Below are 13,028 nucleotides of genomic sequence, written 5' to 3'. Positions count from 1 at the left end.
TTGCATTATTTTGAGAGGCACCAAGAAAACTTCTAGAGGCAAGGGTGAAGTGGAAAATAACAGGTCTTGTTTGTGAAATCTCTGTAAGAAATACCACCTGAAAACCCAGACAGACCTTCAGGGTGGGGGAGAGAGAGGAAAGGAAGAACAACTATGGAGCACAAGGATAACTGAACATCTAATCTCAAAATATGCTGAAAACATAGTAGGCTTTATACCTAATAAGTAATATTCTAGTTATTTTGGTAGGTTTGCCCTTTTTCATTCATTTCCAGTGTGCGATTCAGACACTTCTTTCATTGTTGCCATTATGCTCATGTGAACAATGGTTGGCTATTCCCTGCTAGCACTTATGCGAAACAAATCAGGACACAAATATACAGAACCAGTTTTCTCCTATATCTGAATAAACAAAATGTTTAGTTATCTCACTCAGCATCACCGAGATCATGTTCAATTCCTAACCGAAATACGGAGATGTCTCAAATTTTCCTCTTGTATCATTTCAAGGGTCACATGCTCCTAAAATTCCCTATCAGTAGTGTCAGCGCTCTTTTTACTAGCTTAGCTGCCTTGGGCATCCTCAGAGCCATGAGAAATGAGCTTAATCCAGTATAGAGTTTTTTTGCATGCCCTAATGCCCCTGTCATCTACAGAGTAAGGCTCGAGTTGATTGTAGGGATATAGGGTCAGATAAGACTTCAAAATTTCAAAGCTGAACAGAAACGCAGGTGACGCTACCCACACTCTTCTTTCCAGCTGTGGAATACAGCTTTTTGAAACACAACTGAAACGAACATTAGCTTCTCCAGGGTACACAAAAGCAGCCACTGATGGTGACTGCTTTCCAAAAGCCAAACACTTGACGGCAATCGTGCCCACAGATCTCAAAATGTGATTGAGAAAACAGAAACAAGTAGTACTCGGTTGTGACCTCTAGAACGGATTTTGAGCTCAAATGAGCATCTGGGCTCCTCCCACTTTGTAGTTTCAAAACGCTGCGCTGGGCCATCCTCACTGCTTTCCGAGTCATACTGCTGCCAAGTGCAACCCAGCGCCAGCTCCGCACCGTTGGGAAGCTCTCTTGGGTCAACAGATCGGTGTGAAAGGATCACGGCCACTTGGCACAGTACTGCAACGGCAACTGCTGGATGCTAAAGGGACTGAAGAACTGGCTAGGAAACCATCTGCTTCTGCTCCTTGCAGGGCATCTGACAAGCACTATTCTCACCCCTGGCTACTCCAAGCTTCTTCACAGGAAAAGAAAGTGATCTGAATAGAAATTACAACAGACTAAAATGCCCAAGCTCCCCTTTGGATTTCTTGCATATCAGAAGTAATTTTTTCAAACCAGCTGATTTATTTAAACAATGAGAGGTAATAAGCATACATGCAGGTTTATCAACCCTTACCCAAGAGCCCAGTACCTCACCTGCAGCATTGGTTCGTATATATACTATTTCACTTTTTGCTCCATGAATATGATGGTTTTCCATCATTGTGAGGGTAACAGCCTTGACATAAATGGCGTATTGAGTCCAAGGTTTCAATCCCTGCAGTAAAATCCCAGGATTGTTCTCTTTGTTTGGTGGCAGGTCAACATCTACCATATTCCAGCTGTTGGAGCCACATGCATCTTGCCCATCATACTCTGTCACATTCTTGAATGGGCTGAAATATTAGAAGAAAAAACATAGTATGAAATCTTTTTCTCCTAAAGATTCTCCTACATTCACAAGAGCCTCTCACTTCAACCTTGCTCAGTGAAACAAATAAAGCTTACTTGTTTTTCACAGCAGAACAAAACAGAGAATTCCAGGTTTGTATTTTATTTCCAAGCATTACAAAACTCAGAGTTCAGCTTTAGCTGTAGGTCTTACTTTTAATCCCTAGCAATAATGCAAGGTTCTCAAAGTAAACGCTAACCCTGCGTTTGCTTCGTGTTTCCAAAAGCAGACAGTGAAATGCTTCAGATGTATTTAGACTTTAGCTGTGCATAAATTTAGGAGAAGCCACTCAAAATAGTTACTGATAGTGGCTGAACTCTTACTGTAAAGAACTCAGACTTCCATGACCAGCCTTGACCAGTCCTTCAGAAACCAACAGGCTTTTTTTTTTTTTCCCTTGTATTTCCACATGATGCAAACATCCTTATATAGGCATAATTCTACTTCTCGTAACTTCTAAATTGCATCACTGGTGCGAAAACATACAAAGTACTATTCTTGTTTGTTCTTTACTACAGAATCATCAAAACTAAGTTTACTGCATCATACACCATCAGAATGATTTTTTTTTTCCAAACAATACTGAATATTAATACTTTTTGCTGCCATGCCTCACAGCCTTGCTGTGTATGGCACTATCACCATGCTGAACCTCCCTTTCACCCCTTCAGTCTGCTCTGAGAGTTATTACTATGCTCATTTGTATTTTGACTCTAAGTTTCAACCTGAGAACTACAAGGACTAGCAAAGGCAGAGACATGTCCTAAGAAACTGCACTCTCTCCAGCAACTGCCCCACCCTGTCATTAGCAAGAGGTGCCAGTGAAGAAAACCACTGAGGCTGGATAACCAAAAGAAGCCAAACTCTGAGTAGAAAGGTCATGAAGGTGGCGAGGCAAGATGCAAAAGCTCTCAAGTCAGTACTATGACTACAAAAGGAAAGACCTCAATAGACATAAAGACATGGCTTACAGAGCGCTCCAAATTAATGCCCAGAGAATAGCCAAGCCATACATCTCATTTGCTAAAATCAGAAACTATCCCAAGGATTTGGAATCCATCGGTAGGTTTCACTCAAAACAATCCTCATCTTAAATGGGACTCTTGCTCTAGCCAAAAGAGAATTTGAACAAAAGAGAGACTCAAGGATGAAAAATAAAAATTGCATCGAGTAGGAACTACCTGAAGGACTTTGCTGGCTCGCTCCCTTCAGCCAGTAAACCAGCAGTCAGAACAGAAACCCTAAACATTGCCTACTATCCTTTGACTGTCCCCAGTAGTCTCTGAAGACATCTACTCACGCTTCTTTGTAGTAAACAGTGAAGCTAATGAGATCTCTGTAATCTGGAGGGCGATACCGTTCCCACGTTAGTTTAATCCGATTCTTCAGCGTAGTGTTGGAAACAAAACGCAGAATGTGGCTTTCACCTGCAACACAAAAGGAAAGCACATGGCAGAGTTAGCATCACATCCCTATTGTTTCTTTGGTACTTCTTAAGTATTAATTTCAGTTAATTAGCCTTTTCAGCAGTGCCTACAATACCACACTATACCAATGGCCTTTGTCTCCTTGTAGCCTGATATTCATCCTGCTATATTTGGATGCATACAGGCCTTGGAAATAATTTTAGAATATACTGGAGCTCTCAGTTGTTATTTTTTTGAAGCAGATTTGCTTTTAATGCATCATTAGAAAGCTCTTGAAAGCTACTTCAGCCTCTCCCTGAGGGAGGAACAGAAGTCCTGTTTATGTGCAGGACTGGTTCAGTAGCACTAAATTCGTCATCCAACTCCAATGCACAGGCAGGGCAGTAACTAGCCTCTGTGTTCCCACTTTCTAGGACAACTTTTGGCAATCGCAATTTGCTTTTCTGGGGAATTGACAACATGGGAAGGACAGAGGAATTTACGTTCCTCTTCGTTAGAGGCTGCACCAAGAACTCCTAAACTCAGCCCATAAACAGCACAACCATTTGATGGCAGCAGCTTCCAGCTACTCCTCTGAACAGAGTTGGATGGAAGCCGGCAGCTTGGAAATGAATGGCTTCCCACTACCAGCTCGCTGAGCTTTCCAATCCAAAACAAAATAGCATTTTAAAAACTTAATTCTTGGATGAAGAAATTGTGTTCTAAGTGTCAACTGCCAGTTAGTTTCTAATGTTCCATAAAAGTCTCTGCAAATAAAGGGGTTTTCACCCTCATGTACACTGGCACTACTGGTGCTATCTTTTCAAAGGCAGTTTAGCTTTTGTTGATTCTTTTCCCCTTCTCAGAGTCAGAAAGCTTTCTGTAATGGTTTTAAAAAACAGGCCGTGGCTGGCACTAGCCTCAGTGGTAGTGAGGACTGGCTGTGTGTCTGTAACTCCTCCAGGACTGCGAGCCTTTGCTCTATTGAAAGTGCAAAGAATGGAGTGTGGTTACAACAAGGATCTATGCCATCTGCATTTATGCATCATGCCTAAAGAGACATTCAGCAGGGTACGGGTCCGAGTTTTGTAAACACCATCCAGTACAAGGGGACTTGACTGATACCAAGATTCATTTTAATTTACTCAGCTCCAAGAACACCACAAATAGACCAAAGAAAGAAGCATCATCAGTTATAAGGCTTTTTATTCTTAATTCCTAGAAGAGAGATTGCTTTTAAATGTGTTGGTTACACCAGAAGACCTGATGTGAAGATCACCAAGGTCAACGGAAAATTTTCAAGTAACTTTGACCATTGCAGAATCCAAAATTAAATGCAAAGACACTGAAGCTTAGGAATACTGTAGAACACAAAACACTGCTCTCAAGTCAAAAGCAAATAAAATAAAGCACAGAAAGTTGGGTTTATGGCAAGTGCATTTATTTCCAGCAACAAGATGCTGTTCACCTGGAGCCAGAAAGAACCTTGAACATAACGGAACCAGTTTCTTCTGGTGTCTAAGGAATTGTTATTCAGCAGCCTCCTTAATATCAGGAAAAATTAAGTATTTGGGAGAGGAAAGTATCTTTAATATTGTAATTTTGCAAAAGAAAAGAGGAACTACTCCTCATTGGACGTACCAAAAATTAGATTTTATTTCTCACTTGCCAGGTAGATCGCACAGTAAACTAGTAATGGCAGAACTGGTAAGAATCCTTCAAAAAAGAATTTTTTAAAGTATGTTCCCATTGCTACAAGATGTTGCTGTCACAAAAAAAGAATGGTATTAGGACAGCATTGTACTTTCTTCAAAAGTTTTTTTGTTTCTTTGTTTTTCAGATGAGATAGCCACTCTGTAACCACAGAACCTTCTGCACGCTTGCTTTCAGCTACATTTTGAGAACTGCTCAACTAGAATGACTGGAAGTCTACTTGAATTTCTAGTCTCTAAATGTTGTAATATTCAGCAAAATGGCAGCGTGTTTTGTGGGGTTTTTTTTGGGGGGGGGGTTGTCCCCCTCCCCCCCTTTGGTGACACAGTTGTCTCACACACAAAAGTGGTTTGCGCAAAGATTTTTGACTTACAAGAGGCTCTCTCCCCGTTGTTCCTCGGATTTATATCTCCTTTGCTCTGTCGTCCCTTGGTTCCTGAAACTTCCTCCATACGGTAAATCTCAGAAACACACAGTTTAGGATTAAATGCAAAGTACATTTTACCCTCCTTGATCGTCAAGTTATGATGGTTCCAGTCCCACAGCTGCTGAAGATTATGGTTGTCAAGCACGTAGAAAGAGTAATTCCTAGAAGGAATTTTTTGAAGGGAAAAATATTGGTTTTAATTCATAGCCAATTCCCACCAAGAACATCTTAACATAAGCAAACTTTAAAACATTGTATTTCCTCCTATCGCTATAACCTGGTGCTCAGCAGAACAAAGGATGTCCTTCTCTCCCAGGGAGCAAGTTTCCCCGGACGTTCATGTTGGTCAGAGAGCAGGGAAATGGCTGCGACACAGGACTCCACGGCTGACACCACGCTGTGCAAAGCCCACTCCAACACACGTTTTAATAACTGTATGGACATTGCCATACGGCATATAAATTCATGTCCTCTGGACAGCAGGTCCCTCAACTGGGTTTTCCATTTTGTGGTGAATGAGGAGTGATAACCTCGCACAGGCTGTGGGAGCAGCAGCATGCCAGGGTTGTGGCTGTAAAACGAGATAGCGAACACAGCCGTCTCGCCGATGTTTACAGAAGCAGCTACAAGAGTTTGCATAGTGAGGTTTCCTTGCCTCTGTGTCTTAGTTTACCTCCTGGCCCAGTGAAGATCCCCTGCATCGTGCCAAGTACAGTTGCGCCTATACATCAAAACCTGACAGCGAGCAGCTACGCTGACTGCCCAGCACAGGATACACCCTTCCAAGTACAGCACTAACGACATAGACAGCAGCAGCACGTGCTGAGCATGAACCGTTCTCTAAAGCACACCAGTGGAGTAACATGGACATCCTTTACTGCCGCAGACACCAAATACCGAGCTGCGTGTGTAAATCCTGCTGTAGGTTAAGGAGAAATTCAAGGTGCCACTCGATTGCGCTGAACTGAGAAAGGGGTGCAGCAGAAGGGAGAGCAGAGGCTCTCCGCCAGTCGTCAAATGACGCCTGCAAAAACGCTCACATTTTGGGACAGGAATGAGCAATTGGAAAATGAGTTAAAAGTTTGTGCAGCTGATGCACCTAAATCAAACCAACCTATCGTGGCAGCATTTATTACATTATTTCTGTGGAAAGTCCTCCCAACGTAACTGCAGCAACACGAAATCCATTCTGCACACAACGAACCCTTGCGATCCGCGCGAGCTGTTGTGCGCTGCCGAGCTCACAGCAGCGGAGTCAAACAACGCATTCTGCGTAGTCTTTTGACTGCAATCAGGGTTTTGCAGGGTAACCTGACAGACAAGCCACCGGGTTCATAAGAAGCTGACATGCTATTCATTTATGGTTTTCTTCCAATTAATTAATTGAAAATTTAGCATTAATTCCTCCCATATCCAACCTGAAGTGGAAAGTGTGTGTGTTTGGCTGCAATCTGTACAAAATACCGTTGCAGTTTCTTAGCACGTATCATAATGCTGAGTGTATTTCCAAAACATCACGAAAGAGAAGCAATTTCTCCTATTTTCAAGTGTCCCCTAAATATCCAGGGCTTGATTCCTAGCAAAGCAGAGACATCTCATGCTATTTGGGACAGCTGCTCAGAAGAACGTATTCAGTTGACTAATACAGTTGGGAAAGTGAGCACGTATATGTGTTTTACATGCATCCTGCCAGGAGGGAACGGTGATGCTAAACTGCACGTGGGATTCAACAGGTATCCCCAAAAACTGTGTTTGATGCACCTATTACTTTGCTACAGATGACTGTTAAAGAGAGGACACTTCACTACAATTAGCCATGCGATTAAGCGACGGCAGGGAAGCTTTCCAGGGAAGACCCAGAAAGCTGAACTCAGGTTACAGGCAGTAAACACAGGGACATGGTTCCACGATTGTACAAAACATCTTAATAAAAATTGCATATCAGCCCACCCTGCCTCCTGCTCACAACCGCGGCAACTGCGCTTTAGACAACGGAGAGAATTCGTGTTTCAAAGCAACACAGCGAAGCTTTCAAGACAGTCAAATAAACGGGGCAAATCAAGCGTACATTGGGTCTTTACACAACCGCACACCGACTGGGCCAGGGCTGGAAGCTGCTGTGGCTCATGCATGAAAACCTTATGCATAAGTTTGAGCAGCAGTCTGAGGCATGGCAAACAAGTCCTAAGGGTTCACATATACACTGAAAGTATAAATTAGTGGAAGTTATTCTGGCGCCATTCAAAGCACCAGGGAAACCACATTTGGAGTGTTATATACCGTCCCAAATCACAGCATAGGTGACCTGCTGTGAAAGGTGGAGCAGAGGGCAACTACAGTGCACGTAGGGCTTAGGGTATAAATAAAGTTATAAATAAAGATTATATCGGACTTTGGCTCCAATAGCTGTGGAAAAAAATCAGGATGCCAAGGAAGATAGCAAGGAAAGAATAAAAGATGCACTGTAGAAAGCAAAGTGCTGCCAGTCAAACCCCAGAGCCAGCATCTAAGGGAATGACTGGAGATCCTGGCCTGAAGGACAGCTAAACCTCTGAACAGACGAGGAGGCACAGCTGGGCTGTGCTGCAGAAAGCCTCCAGGCCACCTGCATGACCCACGCACACCTACGGGAGAGCGTTCCCACAGCGTGCAGCACCCAGCACCAGTTAATTATTGACGGCACAAATTAAAAAGCCTGCTGCACACAGCCATGCTGCATCGGCATGCAACGCGACAGCTCTCTGCGTTCCCCCGTCGCAAAGCTGCGATGCACACTACAACCACACCGAAAGGAGGTGTGGGCAATAAAAATGTTATTGTAAGTTTTCAGTTGCCCTTTATCCCCCCGCCCCAGAATACACGACACAAAGTGGTTCTGAAAGGGGCAACGACCAGAGAAGCTTGCTGCTAAGAACAGGGCAACGTGCGATCTGGAAAGACAAGAGACTTTCACCAAAAAGGGGACAAGGACTGAACAGGAGCAGTGGATGAGCTGGCTACAGAAAGACCAGGCAGCACTGGCTTATGGCAGCGAGAATCTAGCTAAACTGGGATGCAAAGAACCTCCAGGACGTACAGAAGCCATCTCTAAGGGCTGCCGTGATGAGAAAGACAAAAGCCACCACTGGGTCACATAGCTGGGACATCAACCAAGAGAAGCCAGGAGAGGAGGAAAACCCGCATTACTTTTGTTAGTCCTGTTCAATAAAGAAAGGGGATGGTGGTGGTGGGGACAGTCGTGTAACGAACAACCATCGTGACGGGTCTTAACTGAACCTCTCCCTCACCCCCCAAGGCCACATCGGCATAAGCAACTGCTGTTCAAGCAGCCCAATACTTCCTAAGTCAAGACCTTGTCCCCTGCTGTTCCTATCTCTACCAAACTAATTGTTCAGTTCTTCCTTGCCATGTGTCTACTTTTATCTAAACATTTTAGGAAACGTTTAGACTGTGGTAATGTCTAAGTTACACTAGGCATTTTGCAAGCAAACACTGCAAAGGGGCAAATTTTGCAGGGGCAAAGACTGCCTCAACCCCGAGTACGTAGCTGCAGTAATTTCTTAGCATGGGTGAATTTTAGCATGAGTAGCTCATCGGTACTGATCTGTTTTACTTCCCCAACTCACCCCTGTTTTCCTCTTGAAAGCTTCACCATTTACTTCTCTATTTGGGAATCAGGTTTAATAAAACCAGCCGCTTCCTTTCAGATCAGTTATGGTTGCTGACACACAAGGTCCCAAAAACATAATTACTACTTAAAGCCCAAAGCTGAGCTCAGATTTAGAGAAAGCGAGGGTGTGCGCGCGAGAAGACAAGACAAGCTGATAACTGGAGTACGTGTCAGAGCACGCCACATCACAAGCGCGCTGAAGGAGCCTCGCGCTCGGCAAAGCGACAAGCTGCTCGGATTTGCAATTAGAAACAAGCTTTTCCGGAGAGCCCGTGTCCTTACTGAGCGGACAGTGTGCTTTTCAAGTGCAGGATGAAGAGCTGCCCTTTAGCTCGCTCCGGCAGACGGAGGAATTTTAGGAATTTAAGGCTGCCCGAAGACTAGCCCGAGAGAAAGCGGGAGGTTGTGAAGAATCTCTCATGCCGTAACTTTACCCTGTCGGGGCAGATAAATCAGAGACAAGCAACCTTTCCCATGACCTTCCCGCCACCTTTTCCTATATGATTTCCCAAAACTCTTTGTTTAATAGTTCTCTCATTACTGAAGGAGACTTATTTCTCCCAGAGAACAGTGGTTTAAACTTGGGCAGCTTCTTTATTCGGGAGGGGAAAGGAAGCAAAGCATTTTGCTGAAGGGACGTCACCACACCTCAGCAGTGCAAGTTCTGCCGAGGTTTAACTTGTGTCTCCACTATCTATTCCCATCACAGGAAAACAGGAATTAAATACTGCCAAGTATCCAAAAGTATCACACGCTAGGTAATTATATACATTACGGAAGCAACATAACTCGCAGCAAACATTTCAGGGGAAATCAATGTTGCTTTTCCTGATCAAGCTTCCTTCTGCTCAACAGATAATTAATGTTAGCATTTGAAGGAATTGCAAACAATTGCAACTTGCAAACGATTTCATACTAGTTGGACCACTTCCAGTTGCACTCCCCAGTTAGTGAAGTTGAGATTTCCTTTCAGCTGACATTTTCCATAAAACTCTGCTAAAAGCCAACAGTAACAATTTGCAACAAAACCCAGTGACTTCTGAAGATGCTCATTTCTGAACTAAATAGAGCAAAAACGAGAACAAAAGAAAACACTGTTTATCAATGTAAAAACATCTCCCTAGAAAAATCTCCTTCCAAGTGAAAAGCAGCAGCTAAGTTGCCATAAATATATTTTTAATATATTCAATTTAATATGCTGATTTGGATAGTGATCCAAATGAGTGATGACTGCGCAATGGTGTTCATTAGAAGAAAAATGCTGCATATTAGTGGGAGAGAAGATTCTATACATGGTACACAAATGTTCATTAGAAGACTTATTCTCTGTGGCTTTCCACTAGAGTGAAACTGCACTTAGAAATATGTGAACACTTACCCATCCACCTGCTCCTCTCCCAGAATATATCGCAGGTTCTTCAAGAAAGAAAGGGAGACTAATGCATGGGAATGGCGAATCTTCACATACCCCGTTACTGTCTCAATCAGACCCATAAAATTCTCCAGTTCAGAGGCGATATTACCTACATTAAGAAAAACGCAGTTTTATTATTCCAGAATTCACATCTTTACCCGGTATTCTGCTTAATGCAGTGTTAGCTCAGTAGAAGAAAGTGGTTTTATCTCTTGCTTCTGACAAATGAGAGATGCTGATATTCATCCTGCAGCGACAGTTGCCTGTGTGGGCAGACAGGTGAAGGGCAAAATAAAGCAACACAGCAACAGTGGAACATTATTCTTAATTTTCCCCGCTGGTGTGCCTTCTTTCTTCATGGATGCCGTGTTCTGAAGCCAGCACCAAATCTTGAGCCAGCACTGGCAAGGATGAAAACCCCTTGTGTAAATGTACACACCCATGAGACTGGAAGTGCTTTTCTGCTGCAGAACGAAGCTCTGGCAGAAAGCGCCCCTGGAAAACGGAGAACGAGACCACGGATAAAGCGGTGGAGTTACATGATTGTTCTCCACTGGGGCACAACGCATGAAAAGCTTTGGCCGCAAAGCCTAGACCTCTTGAGGGATCAAAGACAAAACCATAAGGATGTCCTCATGCTGTGGAGCATACTCCGTATAGCTTGCTAGAAGTGGTTTTCTCTAACGAACTGTTGCAAACACTGCAGAGCAAGCTCCACTCTTCAGCATGGCCCCTGCCCAGGAAGCACACTGTGCTCTCAGGTCTGCAATGCTCCACCCTTTGCCAGGGTGCTCCAGCTCCAGCCTTGCTGCCCCTGGCCCCTGCCCCTCGCCTGGTATCATCAACCCGCTGGGTTACACTGCAGCGTGAGGGGATGTTTTTAAGAGGCATTCAGGTGGGAGATGTGGCTACAGGGTGCATTTGCTGCCATACACCAACTGAAGTCCTAACACATGGCTAGGGCAGCCCCAGTACCAGGGGTTGGTTCCCACACAAAACAAGCTAGTAGCAGGCAGGTGCTCTTTAGCTCCTTTTAGATAATATTTAAAACAAAAACATCGCAACAAAAAATTCCCCCCCTCCAAAAAGAGAAAGAAAAGAAACCCAAACCCACCCCACTTGTGACCATCTAACTGGAACATCTTCCTGCATGAGGGAAGATCCTGCTAGCAGGTGGCACCACAAGTGAAATAATCCACACACTGCTGTTCCCAAACCCTGTCGTTTTCAGTAGGAGGGAGTGAAGCAAATGTATCTCACTCTTTCAACCACAGTTACAAAAACAAAAGGCAACTTCGATATAGAGACACATTTCCAATAAAAACTCAGGGTGATTTTTACTCTTTAAGAGCTCATCAACTGTCGACACTCCCCTGACTGATGAATCACTGCTCTGACAAATATAATCCAGAGCTTGTGTGAGACGTGCGAAGGTGGCCAGCTCGCTGATGATGACCATCCAGAGGCACAGTGCCGGGCTTCAAATGAGCTTCCAGTGCTCTCGATCGCATGTTTTAGCAATACACCACACCTCTCCTTAAAAACTGAGGCTATACCCTCTCCTACGGTGCCATGCCCTACTTTCCAGACAACTCTCATTTACCCACCCTGATGCAAGGATTTGCAATATTTCCACTTTCTCAGGCCTTTATTAGCCCTTTGGAACCTACTGCTCATTTCACTGCCCAGTCCTGGGGCCCTGTCCTAATAAAAAGCTAGCAAAAATACCAGCCTTCACGGCCTCGCGCTTGGTTGTTTACTACCTATTCAAGAGGCACGGTGGAGCCCTGCTCCAAAGGGCCAAACCAAACAGGCAAAATCCTTATCGCAGCTGGAGCACCGCTATAGAGTTAGAAAACAAACAGTTCGCTGAGTTTTTAATGTTCTTATCGTTATGTTCACAGGCAAAAGGAAAAACACTAAAAGCAGCCTTATCGGAGGTTCCTTAGGAAGGGCAATCACTTACTTCCCCGGCGGATGTTGATCAGCAGATTCCCCTTGAGAATTGTGCATCCCTGCAACATTTGTGCTGAGGTGACAGAGTCAATGGTCTTCGTCTTCCCGTCCTCACAAATTTTGGGGCAAGGCCCCTCGCAGGGACTGCAGAACATGCTGTTAGGAAAGAGAAGCAGAATAAAAATAAGCGAAGATACACAACTCTGAATCCACAGACTGCTGTGAATTCATTTTGAAATAAATTTCCATCTAAAGCTTACAGAAAACCTCCCAGCTAGAACGAAGATCGCCGTGCTCCTGCGGCAGCCTGCAGATAAACACAACGCATCTGCTGGGCTCCAGAGAGGCTGCAGCATCACACCCCCTGCTTCAAGAAACACCAGAGTAAATGGATTCATCATCCCTGTTTCTGAAAGGCGCTGGGACGCTGCCGGGGGAGAGCACTTCAGGCGAAGCCCAGCGCCGTTGCGTTTGTGCATCTCCTACAACCTGATGAGCACAAGGCAGAGCGTCTCCCTCAAGTACAGGGACAAGTGTCTGCTAAGCCCGGCTCAACCTCCAAAAATAGGCCAGCCCAGAACTGGGGATGGGAAGACGTGGTGAAAGTTTTAATGAAGTTTTCTGCCTCCGCACCCTTAAACCAACATTTTGGGATCAGCACTAGGCTGTTTTACCTCGGGAAAGGCAACTCCGCGAGCATACCGTCGTGAGGGGT

The 13,028-nt window shown here is 44.4% G+C and overlaps 1 protein-coding gene across 3 annotated transcripts in view; it reads right to left on the bottom strand.

Annotated features, from left to right (window-relative positions):
* Positions 1-13,028, bottom strand: part of IGF1R (insulin like growth factor 1 receptor) — a 181,934-nt gene that overhangs the window by 37,634 nt on the left and 131,272 nt on the right. For all 3 annotated transcript variants that reach the window (XM_064517916.1, XM_064517915.1, XM_064517917.1), the window contains 5 exons: positions 12,324-12,469; positions 10,322-10,466; positions 5,220-5,434; positions 3,028-3,154; positions 1,433-1,671 (listed from right to left, as the gene is read on the bottom strand). In XM_064517916.1, the coding sequence (XP_064373986.1) occupies positions 1,433-1,671; positions 3,028-3,154; positions 5,220-5,434; positions 10,322-10,466; positions 12,324-12,469 (872 nt within the window). The remainder of the gene's footprint in view (positions 1-1,432; positions 1,672-3,027; positions 3,155-5,219; positions 5,435-10,321; positions 10,467-12,323; positions 12,470-13,028) is intronic.

The sequence above is a fragment of the Dromaius novaehollandiae genome, chromosome 10, assembly GCF_036370855.1.
Source record: "Dromaius novaehollandiae isolate bDroNov1 chromosome 10, bDroNov1.hap1, whole genome shotgun sequence".
NCBI classification, from domain to species: Eukaryota; Metazoa; Chordata; class Aves; order Casuariiformes; family Dromaiidae; genus Dromaius; species Dromaius novaehollandiae.
This window is presented reverse-complemented; position numbering and strand designations above follow the sequence as displayed.